Raw genomic sequence first — 20,871 nt, forward strand, 5'->3', positions numbered from 1 at the left:
AATTCATCCTCTTACAATAGTTGTGAAGGTTTAGGGTGGGGGGCCAGTGGCCTGCTCTGCTGAGGGTTCAGTGAGTATGGATTCTATTTGGGTGCTGATTTAGGACCCCATTGTTCTTGTAAACTCCTCCTAGCCCTGGCGGTCTGGAAAGGGACCTTGTGACCTTTTGGTCCTTGACATATAACACACTAAAGTCTTGACCCACATTTCCTATTTGAATTAGGTTGGCCTTTCAGAATGGAGTCTGATGAATCAATACGATGAGGCAGTGCTTCACACGCTGTTTGATAAGACCTATATTATGTCTCTCTGTGAAGTCAATTATGTCACATGACTAGATGTTGTTTTAAAACACCTCAGAATGGAGTCTGATGAATCAATACGATGAGGCAGTGCTTCACACGCTGTATGATAAGACCTATATCATGTCTCTCTGTGAAGTCAAGGGTCTATCATTATGTCACATGGTTCCATTGATTTAGCTAGAGACTAGGACTGAGTTGGGTGATACTGTATGGCCAAACTGATACTCCATGGTGATACAGCCTTACAGACAAATATACATTGGCTTGTCTGTCAGTCATATCTAAAATGTCCCCCTTGCTCACCGGACCAACATATCAGAGCGCTGTACTGTGAGTGCTAAAGGGTTGTTGGGCAGGGGGTAGGATGGGTTTGCTCTCTCTCAGAAAAGCCCCTGGACAAAACCGTCCCAATGACGCCTTTCAGTCAGCATGTTTATTCCTGGGGTGAGGGATTCATTCTGTGGGGGGCTGCCTGAGTGCCCGATTTAGCCCCCTGGAGGAGGGGTCATAGTGACAGCAGGCCCGTTGGAGCCTCTAGTCTACACAGTCGCCTCACTGTGCTGTCGGGCAGTTCTTTGGACACCTCTCTGGACCTCGCAGGACACAGACGAAGGCAGACCCTCTCAGACAGACAGACGTTTCTCAGTTGTTGGTGCTGGATACACCTGTTGCTGCCTCCACCGCCATGACACGTGACTCGTAAGTCCTTGCTGTGGCGATTCTGTCGAGCAGGGGAAGAGTGGGAAGGGAACGTAGTGGGTTTGTAATGTTAGCAAGTGGTTTCCTTTGAGTCCTCTTCCTCCATATGTCTCTGTTTTAAGAAGGCTCTAGAGTTGACCTAGTCAGTGACTACATTATTCCCAGTTTGGATTAGGGCAGAGTCTGTCTGTGCTGATTTCATAGCTGCTGACTGGTGAGCCTCTCTACTCTCCATCCCAGAACTGATTCATTAATAGAGCCTAGTCTAATAGGGGCTTCTTTCTACCAGCAGAATAGCTCATATTAATAGACCATGTCCTCTTAGAATCCATTCAGATCTAGTTCCTGTCCAGTTACAGGACAGTATTTCTCCTGTGATGAAGTGACTGGAGCATTCAGCTGCTTGCTGCTGTGGGTCTATATTTATTGATGCACACTCGGTATGAGTTCATAAAAAGCTGTTTAGTTAAGTCCTACCCTGGGGGTGTGCATGAGTGTTCATGTATGTACTGTAAATATGTATGTACACTACTGTTCAAAAGTTTGGGATCACTTAGAAATGTCCTTGTTTTTGAAAGAAAAGGTATTTGTTTTGTCCTTTAAAATAACATCAAATTGATCAGAAATACAGTGTAGACATTCTTAATGTTGTAAATGACTATTGTAGCTGGAAACGGCTGATTATTAATGGAATATCTACATAGGCGTACGGAGGCCCATTATCAGCAACCATCACTCCTGTTTTCTAATGGCACGTTGTGTTAGCTAATCCAAGTTTGTAATTTTAAAAGGCTAATTGATCATGAGAAAACCCTTTTGCAATTATGTTAGCGCAGCTGAAAACTGATGTTCTGATTAAAGAAGCAATAAAATTGGCCTTCTTTAGACTAGTTGAGTATCTGGAGCATCAGCATTTGTGGTTTCGATTACAGGCTCAAAATGGCCAGAAACAAAGACCTTTCTTCTGAAACTCATTAGTCTATTCTTGTTCTGAGAAAGGAAGGCTATTCCATACGAGGAATTTCCAAGAAACTGAAGATCCCATACAACGCTGTCTACTACTCCCTTCACAGAACAGCGCAAACTGGCTTTAACCAGAATAGAAAGAGGAGTGGGAGGCCCCGGTGCACAACTGAGGAAGAGGACAAGTACATTAGAGTGTCTAGTTTGAGAAACAAACGCCTCACAAGTCCTCAACTTGCAGCTTCATTAAGTATTTCCCGCAAAACACCAGTCCCCACTGTCAACAGTGAAGGGGTGACTCCGGGACACTGGCCTTCTAGGCAGAGTTGCAAAGAAAAAGCTATATCTCAGACTGGCCAATAAAAATTAAATATTAAGATGGGCAAAAGAATACAGATACTGGACAGAGGAACTCTGCCTAGAAGGCCAGCATTCTGGAGTCGTCTCTTCATTGTTGACATTGTTGGCATTGAGACTGATGTTTTGCGGGTACTATTTAATGAAGCTGCCAGTTGAGGACTTGTGAGGCGTCTGTTTCTCAAACTAGACACTCTAATGTACTTGTCTTCTTGCTTGTACAAATTAAGGTGTGTTTATCCCTATTTCGTCCCGTTCGCTCCATTTAAGAAATTTTTTTTTCAACAGAATAGCCGGAATGAATACACCCCATATCACACACAAACACAGTTCACTTTCATAGCAGCCACATATAAACAGTATGATAATTTTGCTTGTTGTGGAATTCCTTCTCACATGTACACTCTTCTCACCTTTTCCCTTCACGTGTGGATAGCTGTAGCCAGTTAGCTAACATAGCATCTCTCTCTGTTTGAACCATATGTTTGAGTAGGCCAAACTAACTAGCTGCATTGGCTAGCAGTGAAAGTGAAAGTGAAGAGGACTGAAGCTAGCTGTCCTCCGGCTACACCATGGTGCTACCCTGCAGAGTTCTATTGAGGCAACTGTAGACCTTCATTGGAAAACAGTGTGTTTTAATACATTATTTGGTGATGTTAATATATCTAGTATAGTTTTATCTAAAAAAGGATCACTTTTTTAAATGTTTCACTATTTTTATTTTTATGATACTCTTCCTCCTCTGAGAAGCCTCCACTGATGTATATGTGGGAAGCTAGAAACCATTATACACAGGCAGTTAGAAAAGCCAAGGCTAGCTTTTTCAAGCAGAAATTTGCTTCCTGCAACACTAACTCAAAAAAGTTCTGGGACACTGTAAAGTCCATGGAGAATAAGAACCCCTCCTCCCAGCTGCCCGCTGCACTGAAGATAGGAAACACTGTCACCACTGATAAATCCACCATAATTGAGAATTTTTCTACGGCTGGCCATGCTTTCCACCTGGCTACTCCTACCCCGGTCAACAGCACTGCACCCCCCACAACAACTCGCCCAAGCCTTCCCCATTTCTCCTTCTCCCAAATCTGCTCAGCTGATGTTCTGAATGAGCTGCAAAATCTGGACCCCTACAAATCAGCCGGGCTAGACAATCTGGACCCTTTCTTTCTAAAATGATCTGCCAAAATTGTTGCCACCCCTATTACTAGCCTGTTCAACCTCTCTTTCGTGTCGTCTGAGATTCCCAAAGATTGGAAAGCAGCTGCGGTCATCCCCCTCTTCAAAGGGGGTGACACTCTTGACCCAAACTGCTACAGACCTATATCTATCCTACCATGCCTTTCTAAGGTCTTTGAAAGCCAAGTCAACAAACAGATTACCGACCATTTCGAATCTCACCATACCTTCTCTGCTATGCAATCTGGTTTCAGAGCTGGTCATGGGTGCACCTCAGCCACGCTCAAGGTCCTAAATGATATCTTAACCGCTTATCTTAAGAAACATTACTGTGCAGCCGTATTCATTGATCTGGCCAAGGCTTTCGACTCTGTCAATCACCACATCCTCATCGGCAGACTCGACAGCCTTGGTTTCTCAAATGATTGCCTCGCCTGGTTCACCAACTACTTCTCTGATAGAGTTCAGTGTGTCAAATCGGAGGGTCTGCTGTTCGGGTCTCTGGCGGTCTCTATGGGGGTGCCACAGGGTTCATTTCTTGGACCGACTCTCTTCTCTGTATACATCAATGAGGTCGCTCTTGCTGCTGGTGAGTCTCTGATCCACCTCTACGCAGACGACACCATTCTGTATACTTCTGGCCCTTCTTTGGACACTGTGTTAACAACCCTCCAGGCAAGCTTCAATGCCATACAACTCTCCTTCCGTGGCCTCCAATTGCTCTTAAATACAAGTAAAACTAAATGCATGCTCTTCAACCGATCGCTACCTGTACCTACCCGCCTGTCCAACATTACTACTCTGGACGGCTCTGACTTAGAATACGTGGACAACTACAAATACTTAGGTGTCTGGTTAGACTGTAAACTCTCCTTCCAGACCAATATCAAACATCTCCAATCCAAAGTTAAATCTAGAATTGGCTTCCTATTTCGCAACAAAGCATCCTTCACTCATGCTGCCAAACATACCCTTGTAAAACTGACCATCCTACCAATCCTCGACTTTGGCGATGTCATTTACAAAATAGCCTCCAATACCCTACTCAACAAATTGGATGCAGTCTATCACAGTGCAATCCGTTTTGTCACCAAAGCCCCATATACTACCCACCATTGCGACCTGTACGCTCTCGTTGGCTGGCCCTCGCTTCATACTCGTCGCCAAACCCACTGGCTCCATGTCATCTACAAGACCCTGCTAGGTAAAGTCCCCCCTTATCTCAGCTCGCTGGTCACCATTGCATCTCCCACCTGTAGCACACGCTCCAGCAGGTATATCTCTCTAGTCACCCCCAGGACCAATTCTTTCTTTGGCCGCCTCTCCTTCCAGTTCTCTGCTGCCAATGACTGGAACGAACTACAAAAATCTCTGAAACTTGAAACACTTATCTCCCTCACTAGCTTTAAGCACCAACTGTCAGAGCAGCTCACAGATTACTGCACCTGTACATAGCCCACCTATAATTTAGCCTAAACAACTACCTCTTTTCCTACTGTATTTAATTTATTTATTTATTTTGCTCCTTTGCACCCCCATTATTTTTATTTCTACTTTGCACATTCTCCCATTGCAAATCTACCATTCCAGTGTTTTACTTGCTATATTGTATTTACTTTGCCACCATGGCCTTTTTGCCTTTACCTCCCTTATCTCACCTCATTTGCTCACATCGTATATAGACTTGTTTATACTGTATTGTTGACTGTATGTTTGTTTTACTCCATGTGTAACTCTGTGTCGTTGTATGTGTCGAACTGCTTTGCTTTATCTTGGCCAGGTCGCAATTGTAAATGAGAACTTGTTCTCAACTTGCCTACCTGGTTAAATAAAGGTGAAACAAATAAAATAAATAAAAATATGTACTGTATGTTCAGCCATGTGTTCTATATGTAGGTGTTTTACATTAGTGTACAGGACAATGGGACGTGGTATAATGTGTATATTGTCTTTCGTTGTGTGCTGTGCTGTTCTACAGAACACGTGTATCAGCTGCTGAAGTGTGGCTGTAGCCTCCCCCGGGTTTGTGGAATCAATTTGACTTAATTGCCGTAGCTGTGTGTTTTGTCTCGCTCCCCCGATGGTCATGTTCCTAACCAGCTGCACTTTAGAGAGCCCTCCCCGGTGCTTCTGAGGAGATGCAGCTACAGAAAATTGGACACATTGCCATATGTCAAAGGCATGAACAGATGGCGTTAGGGTGGTAGTCCATTTCATCAAGAGTTAGTGTATAGATCACCGTAGTCTTATGGAACCGGCGTGACAGTCAACTTCTTGTTATTGAGGGACTGGTTGAGCCATTTTCTCAAGACATGTTTTTATTGGGTGTTTTATTCCTGGTTGAGTTGGTTATGAACTTGTTCGGCATGGTTGTTTTTCTTCTTGCATTGCTATAATTGTTTATTTCTTCATGGCCACACCAGAGTGAGAACTTTGTTGTCGTCCCCCCCCCCCCCCCCCCCCCCCCCCCCCACACACACACAGGCACTTGTTTCAAAGCAGTCTCTGGCTTATGACAACAGTACCTAGCAACAATGACATCATCGATCAGACTGGAGCTGGAGAGGATGCCGATAGAACAACAACAACCTCAGGAGTTAGATATTGAGCTAAACATTAGCACTAGAGATGTGGGGTGTGGTAGTAGTCCTGTCCACCAGCCAGCTCTCTAGCAATTCGCCTGGGGACAAGGTTATGTAGCTAGGGCATTAAAACTGAGCCTTCTCTTCACATCAGGTGAAGGTTCCTCACCACCGTCATCATTCTGACAGTTCCCATACACAGGTAACAGAGCTATCCCGTTGGCAATAGCGGGTTCTGTTGGGTGACACACCTGTGTACATAGCTGTCACCTTGCATCAATGTTGGCAAGAGACGAGAGTCGAGACATACCCATTAGGTTCCATCACTCTGGATTGGCTCGGAGATGCTCACACCAAAGTCGCTGCGTTAACAAGCTTTGGCTGAAGAACAATAAAGTTGAATGAATAAACAACATTACTATGCAGATCTGTCTCTGTTGGGCGACCTTGTCAGAAGTGAAGAAAGTTATTGCTGAAATGCGAGAGACTCTTTATAGCACACCACGCCCGCTATTCAACAGATTTGTGCAATTTCTTTGTACTTTTTCTGCATTTGTTGTCATTGATCCAGAGAATATTATTTGTCTCAAAGGTCCCTGGGGGAAATGTGTGAAAGGAGAAAGACTGCTTCGTGTACCTTTAGGTCAAAGGCTGGAACTCAGTCTGCATAATAAACTATATGTGCCCAGGCTATGACAGATGTCTTGTTGTCTGTCTGAATGCTGCCCTCATTGTCTCTTTTTCCAAAGACCTAATTTTGTCATTAAAGCAAATTGGTGACAGAGTGTAATTGATGTACACCTACAGTACCAGTCAAAAGTTTGGACACACCTAATCATTCCAGAGTTTTTCTTTATTTTGACTATTTCCTAAATAGTGAAGACATCAAAACTATGAAACAACACATATGGAATGATGTAGTAACCAAAAAAAATGTAAACAAATCAAAAATACATTCTTCAAAGTAGCCACCCTTTGCCTTGATGACAGCTTTGCACACTCTTGGCTTTCTCTCAACCAGCTTCATGAGGTAGTCACCTGGAATGCATTTTAATTAACAGGTGTGCCTTGTTAAAAGTTCATTTGTGGAATTTCTTTCCTTCTTAATGCGTTTGAGCCAATCAGTTGTGTTGTGACAAGGTAGGGGTGGTATACAGAAGATAGTCCTATTTGGTAAATGACCAAGTCCATATATTGGCAAGAACAACTCAAATAAGCAATGACAAACGACAGTCCATCATTACTTTAAGACATGAAGGTCAGTCATTCCGGAAAATTTCAAAAACTTTGAAAGTTTCTTCAAGTGCAGTCGCAAAAACCATCAAGCGCTATGATGAAACTGGCTCATGAGGACCGTCAAAGGAAAGGAAGACCCAGAGTTACCTCTGCTGCAGAGGATAAGTTCATTAGTTATTAGCCTCAGAAATTGCAGCCCAAATAAATGCTTCACAGAGTTCAAGTAACAGACACATCTCAACATCAACTGTTCAGAGCAGACTGCGTGAATCAGGCCTTCATGGTTGAATTGCTACAAAGAAACCACTACTAAAGGACACCAATAAGAAGAAGACACTTGCTAGAGCCAAGAAACATGAGCAATGGACATTAGACCAGTGGTCCAGATTTTTGGTTCCAACTGCCGTGTCTTTGTGAGACGCAGAGTAGGTGAATGTGTAGTTTCCACCGTGAAGCATGGAGGGGGAGATGTGATGGTGTGGGGGTGCTTTGCTCGTGACACTGTCAGTGATTTATTTAGAATTCAAGGCAAACTTAACCAGCATAGCTACCACAGCATTCTGCAGCAATACACCATCCCATCTGCTTTGCACTTAGTCTCGCTATCATTTGTTTTTCAACAGGACAATGACCCAACACACCTCCATGCTGTGTAATGGCTATTTGACCAAGAAGGAGAGTGATGGAGTGCTGCATCAAATGACCTGGTCTCCACAATCACCTGACCTCAACCCAATTGAGATGGTTTGGGATGAGTTGGACCGCAGAGTGATGGAAAAGCAGCCAACATGTGCTCAGCATACAGTGGGGCAAAAAAGTATTTAGTCAGCCATCAATTGTGCAAGTTCTCCCACTTAAAAAGATGAGAGAGGCCTGTAATTTTCATCATAGGTACACTTCAACTATGACAGACAAAATGAGAAAAAAAATCCAGAAAATCACATTGTAGGATTTTTTATTAATTTATTTGCAAATTATGGTGGAAAATAAGTATTTGGTCACCTACAAACAAGCAAGATTTCTGGCTCTCACAGACCTGTAACTTCTTCTTTAAGAGGCTCCTCTGTCCTCCACTCGTTACCTGTATTAATGGCACCTGTCCACAACCTCAAACAGTCACACTCCAAACTCCACTATGGCCAAGACCAAAGAGCTGTCAAAGGACACCAGAAACAAAATTGTAGACCTGCACCAGGCTGGGAAGACTGAATCTGCAATAGGTAAGCAGCTTGGTTTGAAGAAATCAACTGTGGGAGCAATTATTAGGAAATGGAAGACATATAAGACCACTGATAATCTCCCTCGATCTTGGGCTCCACGCAAGATCTCACCCCGTGGGGTCAAAATGATCACAAGAACGGTGAGCAAAAATCCCAGAACCACACGGTGGGACCTAGTGAATGACCTGCAGAGAGCTGGGACCAAAGTAACAAAGCCTACCACCAGTAACACAAATAACACAAATACTTGCTTGTAAATGTAAAAACCGTTGCAGCACAACTGTCTGCAGAGCTGTTAAAGGCATCTGGTGGAGCAGGGAGTCTTTTCCATGTGTTGGTTATCCATTACCTCTGTCTGGGCGTGTGACAGATGTCGCTAACCCAGCTTGGCGAGCTCCTTTTAAAACCCAGCCTTGGCAGAACTTCTACCTCAACTCTCTCTCTTACTCTCACACTCTATCTTGACCTATCTCTGTCTTTACCTCTCAACCCCTTCTCTCTTTCACTTTCCCCACCTTGCTCTCTGATCATTCTTGATATCATGAATTGTTTCATGCGTTCTGGCCCTTTCTGTCCTCCTTCCTAACTTCTCCCCTATTTGTTGCTCCTGTCTCCGGACTCTCTCTTCTTCTCTCCCTCCCTTCCCTTCTCACTCTGGTTATGATGTCCTGTAGTGAGGTGACAGTGTAGGCGTCAGGCTCTAGCCTTCGTGGTGATTTACTCTGCTGATTTGATTGATGCTGAAGCTCAATATAGTCTCCTCCATATAGTCTCTTCTTTGTCCGGAAGGACTAGGCTTCAGGGGAGCTTCAGGGAGGCCTGGGGTCTGATGTTACACTGCAGCAGGGATACGTTCGCCACCAGCGTGGCCACTGACCCAGTAATGTTTAACAGCTGTATGCACTGTAACACAAGACCCCACTTCTACTCCTTCCCTTGCTCCCTTTTTCCCTCCATCTTTTCCTCATCTACATGTTTCCTCCTCTTGGTCGTGACTTCTTAAAGTGCAGCAGAGATGTTGATCTGATCTCCTAGGTTTTTGCCAGTGTGATCTGAACAGCGACTGACTTGGCTTGTCTGTGCAGAGAAAACATAAGTGAACGAGAAGAGCATTTGGGCAGCTGGGTGTCGTCCTTAGTTTAGCAACAAAAGACACATTTATTCAGCACTCTGTAGTTTTCCTGCTGTTCTCTCTCTGTTGTACATTTCCTTGTGAACTGCCTCGGTTGCCTGTCACTGGTCAAACTCAGCCGTGACCCTTTTCCCAACCCGTGGGCAGAAGAGTGCTGACTTACTGCTTGATTACTCATTCTACTCTTAGTTTCTCAGCTTTCATCCAGACATGCTCAGATGCTGGACAGATAGCGGGGAAGACAGAGGGGATACTGGTATATCAGTCCTGATGTATGTCCCTTCAGTGGGCTAGGGTTGAAGGGCTCCTTTAAAGGGGTATTGATTTCCGGGCATTCGGATGTCATGTAGTCATGGAGCGCAGCTGGAAAGGGTGAAGGTGATCTAAGCAAGGTGTTGGTGGTCCTGTACAGTGGAGTGATGAATGGCTCCTCGTCAAGCCTCGCCCACAAAGTGATAACGCTGAAGTAGATCATGTGATCATCTGCCGCCTGCATGGTATTGGTGCTTCTGGGAATAAGAGCCTCCTCAAAGTCCCTTCGGGATTCTTTACTTAAGATCCAGGAAGATCTATGATGTTGTCGTCCTCAGCTGCCTGCGCCATTCATTTTACTGAACAATTGGTTCCTGTCAGTGATGTCATGCTTGTCTGAATGTGTGTAGCTATGTCTTCCCCTATCTGTGAGGTACGGGAGCCTAGATGGCTGTGATTATTGTGAACATGATCAATGGAAAAACACTCATTTGTTTGTGCTTTTAGTAAGGACCACCATCTTCTTCGTGACTCTTGTATGGTCAAGGAAGGAGGAAAATCTTAATACTCCATCACTGTTTCAGGCCCTGAATCCCAATGTGAATATAATGTTCAATTTCAGCTCTTCTGACTGTCTGGCATTGTGGCTGTGTCTTAGCTGCAGGCTGTAGAAGTGAAAAACGGAATCATTCATGCCTCCTTGATAGTGGTCTTATCTCTCTCTACACTTTGTTTTGCCTCCGTCTTTCTTTCACTCTTTCTCTCTCTTCCTTTCTCTTCCTGTTCTCGTTCGCTTCTCTCTCTCTCTCTCTCTCTCTCTCTCTCTCTCTCTCTCTCTCTCTCACACCTCTCTCACCTCAGTCTCTCTCTCTCTCACCTCTCTCACTCTCTCACCTCTCTCTCACACCTCTCTCACCTCAGCCTCTCTCTCTCTCTCACACCTCTCTCACCTCAGCCTCTCTCTCTCTCTCACACACCTTTCTCACCTCAGTCTCTCTCTCCCTCTCTCTCTCTCTCACACACCCCCCTCTCTCTCTCTCTCGCTCTCTGTCTCTCTCTCTCTCTCGCTCTCTGTCTCTCTCTCTCTCTCTCTCTCTCTCTCTCACACACCTCTCTCTCTCGCTCTCTCTCTCTCGCACTCTCTCTCTCGGTCTGGCATCTTAGCTGCAGGCTGTAGAAGTGAAGAACTGAATCATTCATGCCTCCTTGAGTGGTCTTATCTCTCTCTACACCTCCCTCCTTTTTCCCCCTTTCTCTTACTATCGCTCTCTATTCCTATTCTTCACTATCTCCTCTCTCGCTCTCTCTTTCTTTCAAGGCTGTGGAGAGATAGATGTCTTTGACTGAGTAACCTGCCAAGCATGCCCCAGCCACCTGTTGTGGCACTAAACTCAAAATACCATCACAGAGGAGTCTCACACCCCCCTCCCTCGCACCATGTGTGCTCCCAAGAGGTGGTGGGGGAGTGAGGGGAGGCAGGGGTGGGAGAAGGCAGAACTCCTTCTCACATATGGTCAGCCTGGCTTGCCTAGCTTTAGGGGCTTGGCATTACACAGGTGAATACCACTGCCTGCTGTCAGTTTATGGCTGTGGTGGTTGAGGTACCAAACATATGTATGTTGCGTTTCATTTATAGATCATTTGCACTCAGTTTTTTTGGCATTCTGTGACAGTAAACGTGTCTGTTGTCAGTACATGTTTGGTACTCCTTTGTGAGTGCAGGCCCTAATTGAATCGTACAGCTCTTAATGTGAGACCAGTGTTTTGACAGTTATTGACTTTGCAGGTTGCTGAACGTGTGAGGAATAGCTCTCATGTAAGTGCTTTTATTCATCTTTGAAATGAATTACCAGGGCAGATGTATTTTCTTCTCAACCGGGGTTTTATACTGAGGAAACAGAAACCGAGGTGGACAATATTGTCACAATTCATTGTCATTTTTTGTTTAGCATGTAAACACACTCTGTGCTGCTCAGTGATTTAGTCATCTATAGATCACTGGTTCTCAGTCCTGGTCCTGGGGATCCAAAGGGGGGCACATTTTAGTTTTTACCCCTAGCACTACACCCCTGATTCAAATGATCAACTCATCAAAAGGCTTTGATGATTTGAATCAGGTGTGTAGTGCTAGGGTAAAAACTAAAATGTGCCCCCCTTTGGGTCCCCAGGACCAGGACTGAGAACCAGTGATCTATAGTGAGATGAGTCTCATAAACGAGGTATGGAAATGTTTCTGGAAATGGAAGTGCCCAATCAACACTCAGATTAACAGCAGTGTTTATGGGTGCAAGGGTGACTGGGGTCCTGATTAACGACTGTGCATCTGCTGGGCCAGCCCTGCTCTGTCCTGTGACCGACTGGGTCCTTATCCTGCAGCTGATTTAACACTCACTCCCGTTCCCATGGCGAACCAACAGCCGCTTCACATGCGGTGAGGTCTGGAATCCCTCCTCTCTCTGCCGCCCACCCTCGCCTCACGCCATGACCAGAATGCATCTGTTCTGTCAGACCTCCTGGGGCCTTATGGACGGGGGAAGTAGAATCTTTGGAGTTGGTAGATGTTGTCTCAAACCACTGATACAGGGCCAGATATTTTTCACCCCTCTAATGCTTAGACTAAGATTAGGATTATGGGTCTGGTAATCTGATCCTAAATCTGTGGTTAAAGACAACTTTGACCTCAAGCTGTTAAAGTGACGGTGAGCAAGTGGTAGGGTTCTATGGTTTAATCAGCCAGGGTTAAAAATATCCCCCCTGTTGTAGGGGCTACGGCATGGTTAATCCTATCCTCTCTCACTGTGCTGACAGACTGTTTCTAACAAACATGGAGTAGCCCGTATGTAGCCTTTCTTTAACTAGGCAAGTCAGTTAAGAACAAATTCTTACTTACAATGATGGCCTACAGGAGGAGAAGTGTGTGTGTGTGTGTGTGTGTGTGTGTGGTGTGTGTCCAGGTGAATGTTGTTGGCTGAAGGTTGTGTGTGGGAGAATGTTTGCTCAAGGGTGTGTGTTGACGTGCAGAGAAAGGCCAGTTTCCCGACCCCAGGAGCAATGCCTTACCCTTAGTGTTCTTTCTATACTGGAGCCTACATGCAGACATGTTACATAAGCCTTTAACACAGATGATTCTGGTCAGGTGCATTCATTTTCAGACAACGGCTCCTCCTTAGCTTTGTAGTTTTATAATCGTTATCACCTGCAGGAAGGGAGAATTCCTCCCCGTCAAACGTGTCATGACAACGCTTGGTTCAGGCTCGAAACACAGATAATTCTGCCTGGTTATTATGATGAGTATATTCTGGAGGGAGATGCAGATGAGAGAGGAAAGACTGGGTTGGGATAGAGAGAGAGAGAGAGAGAGAGAGAGAGAGAGAGAGAGAGAGGGGGGGGAGGAGAAGAAATCTCTGCTGTGTGTGCCGTGATTTCATCTTCTCCAAACGTGAACTTCCTTTAACAACTGGCTGCCTGCGAGGGATGGAGAGGAGAGCGCCTGTTGCCAGGTTACCCTCTACCACTGTGAAAAGCCGGATTCAGCATCAGCAGCCGTTCACATCACAAAGCTAGGCTAGCATGGAGGAGCATCACTGACTGGCTGGTTGACTGGTTGACTGGCTGACTGGCTGACTTGCAGCACCCATGCATCGCTTCATCATGACTCACGAATGCCTTTTTAAGAAGTGGGCATCAACATGAATCAGACAGGGTGGTAGAGCGGAAGGTGGAGGGAGGGACGGACTGCACCACAGAGCGTCTGGCAGCAGTAACAACCGTTGGGCACTGAGTCTTGGGGAGCGTGGAGGTGGGGTGGAGGGGGGCCTGGGGGAGAATCATGCAGCTCCACACCTCCACACACTGCAAGGCTTCCAGCTTCATCCTCAATGAAAGAGCATGCGTCTTGTCTTCCAAAATGGACATCTACCGGTAGGTACTGTAGCCTGCCTGCCTGCCTGCTGTACTGTATAGCCTAATATAGTACTAGATCCCTCCTCTGCGTTGGATCTTGGATGGGTTGTCTCTCAGTACAGAATGTGCCTGGTGCCTGTCAGTCTTGTCTTCCTCATCAAAGCAACTGTTGCATATTCATGCCAAGCAGAGCCTCTTGGCTTTTGTTGTCTTGAACACATCTTCATGGGTTAGACAGGAGTGGCTTCACATGAAGCCTTGATGTATGACAGAGATATAGGCGAAGGAAGAGTTTGGGCCGTTAATGTCTATTGTGAAATGATTCCCCTGGTATGATGTTGGATATCTTTTTTTAACGCGGATGTTGTTACTGTTACAATAAGTGGTTCCCAGATGCTGCGGTTTCTCTGTTCATCGTATCATTCTGCTGCATCGCTCCCTAAGGAGCTGCGGACATGTACTCTACTGCATGTGGCCGCCGGAACATTAAGCAATACATCATGGTAAGCAAAGGAGGATCCTCGTCAAATATTTATATCAGTTTGTTCACATATCAGCCCAATGTGCGCTGACACAAAATCCTAGTTTGTAACTAGGCATATACATTTGGGAATGTCACTTCAGGCATGTTTTCAAGTAAAAAACATTAGGCCTCACCAGTGTTCTCTCCCTTTCATTTGAACGTTCCACTGTGGATTGATGCATTAGGAACGAGTCTAGCTTTCGAAATCCCATGTTCAGTGACAACAACAACAACAACAAACAACTTGGCCAGTCAACCCTGAGCCTAATGAAAACCAGTAGTTCCCAGCCAGTTCCCATGCAGCCCAACAGGGCCTGCTCTGCTAGCCCACGGGGTGATGGGAGATTGATTGCTGTCTTCCATATGAATCCCTCTCTGTGACTGGCTGAATGGCCACATAGGACTCATCCAGTGAAAAAACTCCAGAAGAGGAACTGCTCACCTGCTACTTTCTCACCGCCCCGCCAGCCACCCTGTAAACACCTGATGAGGTTGGTGGGTTCACAAACACAGTGCTGCTGCTGTCACTCACACACGCTAGCAGTGTGCTCACAAGGTCAAAGCTTCCGGTGGGTTGTGGCAGCATGCAAACTAAGTTTCCCCTCAAACACCTTCTGTATGACAACATGTTTTTCTTTGGGTTGCATTGTCTCTGTCATCATTTTGTTGATGTGGAACCAGTTTTTGGTTGTTTTTTTGCTTTGTGATTTGAGTTATGATTCCGTCACACCTGGTGAACGCAGAGGAGGACAGTTTTGGTATGACAACAATGGATTATGATGTCTCTCCCACGCCTCACCATTAGTCCCTTTCTGGTATTCAGAACCCCAGAACGACACAGTGTTTCCTCCGCCACTCCCCAGGGGGTCTTTCTGGCGCTCGTTGGCATGGTGCTGTCGAAGGTCAGACCAATTACAGCCAATGAGAGCTGTCTGTCTACCTGTTGATCACACCAGGGAAGGACCCCAGTAATCTAGTGCTCCTCTGGGTCCTATGGTGAATGGCTTCATTAGGGTGGAACTGAATCCACAGGGATGTTTTCAGTGTTCTTCACATTATGTTTTTTCCCTGAAAAGGTCCATTTGAATTTGACTTCCTTGGACCTGACGCAGTACCTTGAATCCAGTGTTACTCTGTGTTGTAAGTGTTGAGGTACCACTCAACAAGCTTGCTCAGGCGAACAAGAGAAGGTACTGACTCTTGTCATCTGGCCTGAAGATGCACTGAGAATATCACATGTTCAGAAGCGAATCGAGTCCCATTTCCACTAATCTCCTGAAAGCAAGCAAAGGCCTCCTGTTCCAGCTGAGCTACATTTCACATGTTAATTGTACTTTGCGCTCGCCTCTACTGCATGAGGCCTAGTGTGAACAGCCCACAAAGTCATCATTATGAAGGTATTAGCGCTCAGTCAGTCGCCTCCCAACTGTCCCTTTTTTAGAGTGTGTTCCTGTCTGTGTGCCAGTCGACTAAGAGCTGCCTCCCCTGGCTCGTCAACACAGCCCATCTACTGGATCTGTGGCCCCAGCATGCCAGCTAGAAGAGATCACCTAAGGGGCCCGCCCGCCTGTTTTTACAGTGATCATGCCTCACATTGTCCTGCCTAGTGAGCAGCATGAATGAACACTGGCTCTCGCTATCTCTCCCTTTCCATCTTTGTCTATCTATCCCTCTCTTCCCACCAAATCTGCTGGTGTTATGGATGACTCATGGCAGTGAGTGTTTTCAAGCCGTCAGCTCCCTCTGTGCTGTACTGGGTTGGGTAGGGTTGGTGGTGGGGAGGAGTGGGCTGCCTGTGTATGGCTGTCGTGGAGGATAATCAGACTGCATTGGGTAATGACAGAGTCCAGGCTGTGGCCATAAGTTTTACTCGCTGTACGTAGTAACAGTTGTTTTACATTCTCTCGATTCTTCACTCTCCCTCCCCACCCGTGGACATAGTGACACACTCACACCGTCACACACACCGTCACACACACAAAGGCAATAGGTCAGTCCCTCCTGTCTGATATTCATCAGGTGTGTGTGTGTGTGTGTGTGTGTGAAATAGTGAGAGATTAATGGTTTAGTCTAGGAGTGTCTCACTCTCACAGCTATGTGGAAGCAGCCAGGGATCCACATTAAAAACCCACCCACATACACACAGTGTTGCTAAGGCGATGGCTGTATTTTCTCTCAGCCTATTAAAAGACTGGAGGAAATGTCAATGAAGGATTGTGACTAGTGTAGCAGGGCTGAGGGGAGGGGACTCACTACATATGTCTACAACATGCAATTAGACGATGAGGAACTGACATTTATCACGCATAGTCTACCTCCCTACCCCCATAGTCTACCTCCCTACCCCCATAGTCTACCCCTCTACCCCCATAGTCTACCCCCCTACCCCAATAGTGTACCCCTCTACCCCCATAGTCTACCCCCCTACCCCCATAGTCTACCCCCATAGTCTACCCCCCTACCCCAATAGTCTACCCCCCTACCCCCATAGTCTACCCCCTTACCCCCATAGTCTACCTCCTTACCCCCATAGTCTACCCCCTTACCCCCATAGTCTACCCCCCCATCCTTGTTACTAGTTTCACCTGGTGAGATTGAGGGGCGTGCAGTGAAAACTCAGAGGGGGATATTATGGGAATGAAAAGGAATTTATTTTCTGCTCTCTCTTTCTACTTGGAATGTTCCCCCTGCACTCTGCCATGCTGTGGAGGGGATGGAGAGCAACACACATGCGTAGGCACACACACACACACACACACACAACCTTGTCTTTTAGGGACCAGTCAAAGTTGTCAGTACAAATTGTAACCATTTTAAGGCAACAGCTTGGACTGAAACTCCTGAATCTGCTGTTGAGTAATGCTACTCCTGATGACCACGGCTATTCTTTCTATTTCTGTTACATTATTTAGTCAGTTCCAAAAAATGTAGTGTATTCATGGTATTTCTTTCTTACACTGGGACTGACAGTGCTAACAAGACCACAAAGTGCTCCAATGCTCCTGCTAGAAACGATCCTGGCTACAGATCGCTATGTTGTCTAGCCAACTCTTATAACGATCTGCCACGGACTGTTGTCATGCCAGACATGTTTGCTAGAGCACATACAGATGGGACCAGACTATCGATGAACCGTTTCACGAAGCAAATTAATTCCTTATTGATGACATCGTCACTCGGGTGTCTTAAGTTGTATACACGTCAAAGCGGAGGGAGAGGGCACGATGTGTCCGTGATTACCCTGCTGGCGTCAGCCTTGATACTGCATCTCCCATATATTTAACAGCAGAGACCAGGTGCTGTTGGTCCTACTTCTAGCCGAGTGGAACACCTCCACCTGACTGGGACTCTACTAAGACCTGTGTGTCACCACTGTTTTATGTCAATGTGAACTCTAGTGTTGTTGTGTTTCCATCAGGAGTGGGACTCTAAAGACTTGTGGTGAGCAGAATTAACAACCTCTGCATCAACACTGTTGCTTTGTGAGAAGGTGTTAAAGTTCACAGACATGGTTTGTTATGTAAACGCCATTGAAGAGCACCAGTGGCCCGGCATTGGCCCAAGTCAGAGCAGGTCCACCCGGAGCCATGGTCCAGTGAGACAGGCGTGCCGGCCCGCGTAGATAGAAAAATACAAGTCTGAGCCTTTTGGGTTAAACACTAGGGTATATCTCAGATAGAAACCCAACATTATGTTAAGGCTCTGAAACCCAACACCTCCACCTACAATGGGCCTCTAACAGTTTGAGGACCAGCAGGCTTCTGGCACCTCAATCATCACTGAGTTTTCAGCAGTGGCATTTCTCACCGCTTCCCTTCTGCTCTTCTACTATATGCTGAGAGGACTGTAGAGTGTTGTCTGCTCCAGGTTTGTAGGTGGTGAACCGGAGGAGTGTATAAACTACCTCTGTGGATGTTTGCAGCCTTGACTCTTCTTGGGTATGACACTACAAGCTTGGCACATCTGTATTTGGGTTGATTCTACCATTCTTCTCTGCAGATCCTCTCAAGCTCTGTCAGGTTGGATGGGGAGCATTGCTGCATAGCTATTTTCAGGTCTTTCCAGAGATGTTCCATTGGCTTCAAGTCCGGGCTCTGGCTGGGCCACTCAAGGACATTCAGAGACTTGTCCGGAAGCCACTCCTGCGTTGTCTTGGCTGTTTGCTTAGGGTCGTTGTTATCTTTCCCTCGAGCCTGACTAGTCTCTTAGTCCCTGCCACTGAAAAACATCCCCACAGAATGATGCTGCCACCACCATGCTTCACCGTAGGGATGGTGCCAGGTTTCCTCAGACCAGAGAATCTTGTTTCTCAGTAAAAGGCTGTCGTGCCTTTTACTGAGGAGTGGCTTCCGTCTGGCCACTCTACCATAAAGCCCGGATTTGGTGGAGTGCTGCAGAGATGGTTGTCCTTCTGGAAGTTTCTTCCATCTCAACAGAGGAAATCTGGAGCTCTGTCAGAGTGACCATTGAGTTCTTCCCTGATCAAGACCCTTGTTCCCCGATTGCCAGACAGCCAGCTCTAGGAAGAGAGTTGGTGGTTCAAAACTTTTTCCATTTAAACATGATGGAGTCCATTGTGTTCTTGGGGACCATCAATGCCGCAGACATTTTTTGGTACTCTTCCCCAGATCTGTGCGTCGACACAGTCCTGTCTTGAAGCTCTATGGACAATTCCTTCGAACTCCTGGCTTGGTTTTTGCTCTGACATGAACTGTCAACTGTGGGAACTTATGTAGACAGGTGTGTGCCTTTCCAAATCATGTCCAATCAATTGAATTTACGACAGGTAAAAACATCTCAAGGATGATCAATGGAAACAGGATGCACCTGAGCTCAATTTCGAGTCTCATAGCAAAGGGTCTGAATACTTATGCAAATAAGGTATTTCTGTTTTTATTTGTAATAAATTTGCAAACAATTCTAAAAACCTGTTTTCGCTTTGTCATTACAGGGTATTGTGTGTAGACTGATGAGGGAAAAAAATATTAATTTTAGAATAAGGCTGTAATGTAGAAAAATGTGGAAAAAGGGAAGGAGTCTGAATACTTTCCAAATGCACTGTATGCGTCGGTGTGTCCCGTAGGAGTCCTCACTCAGACTCTACTGGAATTTCTGCGTCCAGTTGGAGTCTTCAGCCCTAACTTTGAACCAGACCCTCCCCTACATCCTTTCCCATCCCCTAATGCCTTACAGATGGACTGGCTGGCTGGAAGAAGGCTCTTGTTTCCCCTCACTGACATGTGGTTGACATGTAATCACGTCAGGCAGAATGCTGAACTGACACATCCATATTGTGTTGGTTCACTGTGGAGATGATAAATCCCCCTGGCGTGTTTCATGAGACCCTCTCCAGGTAAATGAGCCCTCATTAGATGACTGAGGTACTCTGACTACTTATCTGACTGTTTCTAGGTAGCGTCTAGTAGGGTTGTACAGCCTCCCTGTGTTTATTTCTGGATGCTACTACGCCCTTGCCATCTCTGTCTGCAGTGGGCACTAAATCTGCCCCAGTGTTGAGTGTTCTGTGGACGGGTTGGAGCCGGATGTGCCTGTCTCTCATCACTGCTCCATGAACAGCCCCCCAGCCCTCAACCCTGGTCCTCTCATCCAGCCACATGAGCCACATAGATGTGGTCCCCAGCATCCTCTGTGAGTCAGAGCAGACACCATGGAAATTCCATTCTCTTCTGTCTTCGGGCCTCAGAGCTGAGTCAAAGCCCAAAACAAACATGTTCTATCGAAATCTACTCAGAGCCTACAACATTAGTTGTGGGGGAAAAACACTGTCCTTCGTGTTTCTTTGTCTTACTTGGTTTTGTTTAGATTTTTACAGGCTTTGTCCTCTTTTTTTCAGCTTGGAAACGGGCCTCTGCCCAGACTATGAGTGTAGAGCCTAGTTCAGCCTCTTATTAAAGCCAACAATAGCCATGGCATTAAAACTGCGGACAGATACCTATGCCAACATTCCTGTTTGTTAAATCCTAACCACTGCATGCAAGTACACAATTTAGAGATCAGGATTTCCTCTGCTCTCTCTGTGGCCATGTGGAAAATACACAGCCGTCGACCAAGGCCTCTCTTTGGTGTTGCGCCTACAGGGGACAGAGGAAGCGGTGGAGGGAGTGATGTCTGTCTGCTGACGAACCTCCATGGGGTCTGTTCATTCGACTGTGTTGAAGAAAATAATGATTTGGAGCCTTTTACAAACCTAAATATTGGAGTGTTACTTCAAAAAGTATTTGCCTTCCTGTTCTTAGCAATAACAATCAGAGCGGTGATCCATTTGCCATCTATTCTTTGGTAGGGATATAGAAGGCAGGCGCTGTATTGCATAAGCAGGCCTAGCTAGTCCCTGGAGCGCCTCTCACAGCTCTATTTGGCTCTGACGTCAAGAGGCGCTAACTGCCTGCTCTCTCACAGCTCTGCTGGAGGCGCTAGCTGCCTGCTCTCTCACAGCTCTGCTGGAGGCGCTAGCTGCCTGCTCTCTCACAGCTCTGCTGGAGGCGCTAGCTGCCTGCTCTCT

At 46.1% G+C, this 20,871-nt stretch overlaps 1 protein-coding gene across 11 annotated transcripts in view; it reads left to right on the top strand.

Moving 5' to 3' along the window:
* Positions 1 to 20,871, top strand: part of enah (ENAH actin regulator) — a 155,668-nt gene that overhangs the window by 54,687 nt on the left and 80,110 nt on the right. For 2 of the 11 annotated variants that reach the window (XM_036975864.2, XM_036975865.2), the window contains exon 1: positions 13,471 to 13,843. The exons of 5 other annotated variants lie outside the window; for them this stretch is intronic. In XM_036975864.2, the coding sequence (XP_036831759.2) occupies positions 13,752 to 13,843 (92 nt within the window). In that variant the 5' untranslated portion in view covers positions 13,471 to 13,751. Of the gene's footprint in view, positions 1 to 646; positions 1,005 to 13,274; positions 13,844 to 20,871 lie in introns of those variants that run through there. 4 more of the 11 variants (XM_090232893.1, XM_090232890.1, XM_036975861.2 and 1 more) reach the window with 4 other exon arrangements.

The sequence above is a fragment of the Oncorhynchus mykiss genome, chromosome 4 (genome assembly GCF_057628025.1).
Source record: "Oncorhynchus mykiss isolate SJ-2025 chromosome 4, ASM5762802v1, whole genome shotgun sequence".
Taxonomy (NCBI): domain Eukaryota; kingdom Metazoa; phylum Chordata; class Actinopteri; order Salmoniformes; family Salmonidae; genus Oncorhynchus; species Oncorhynchus mykiss.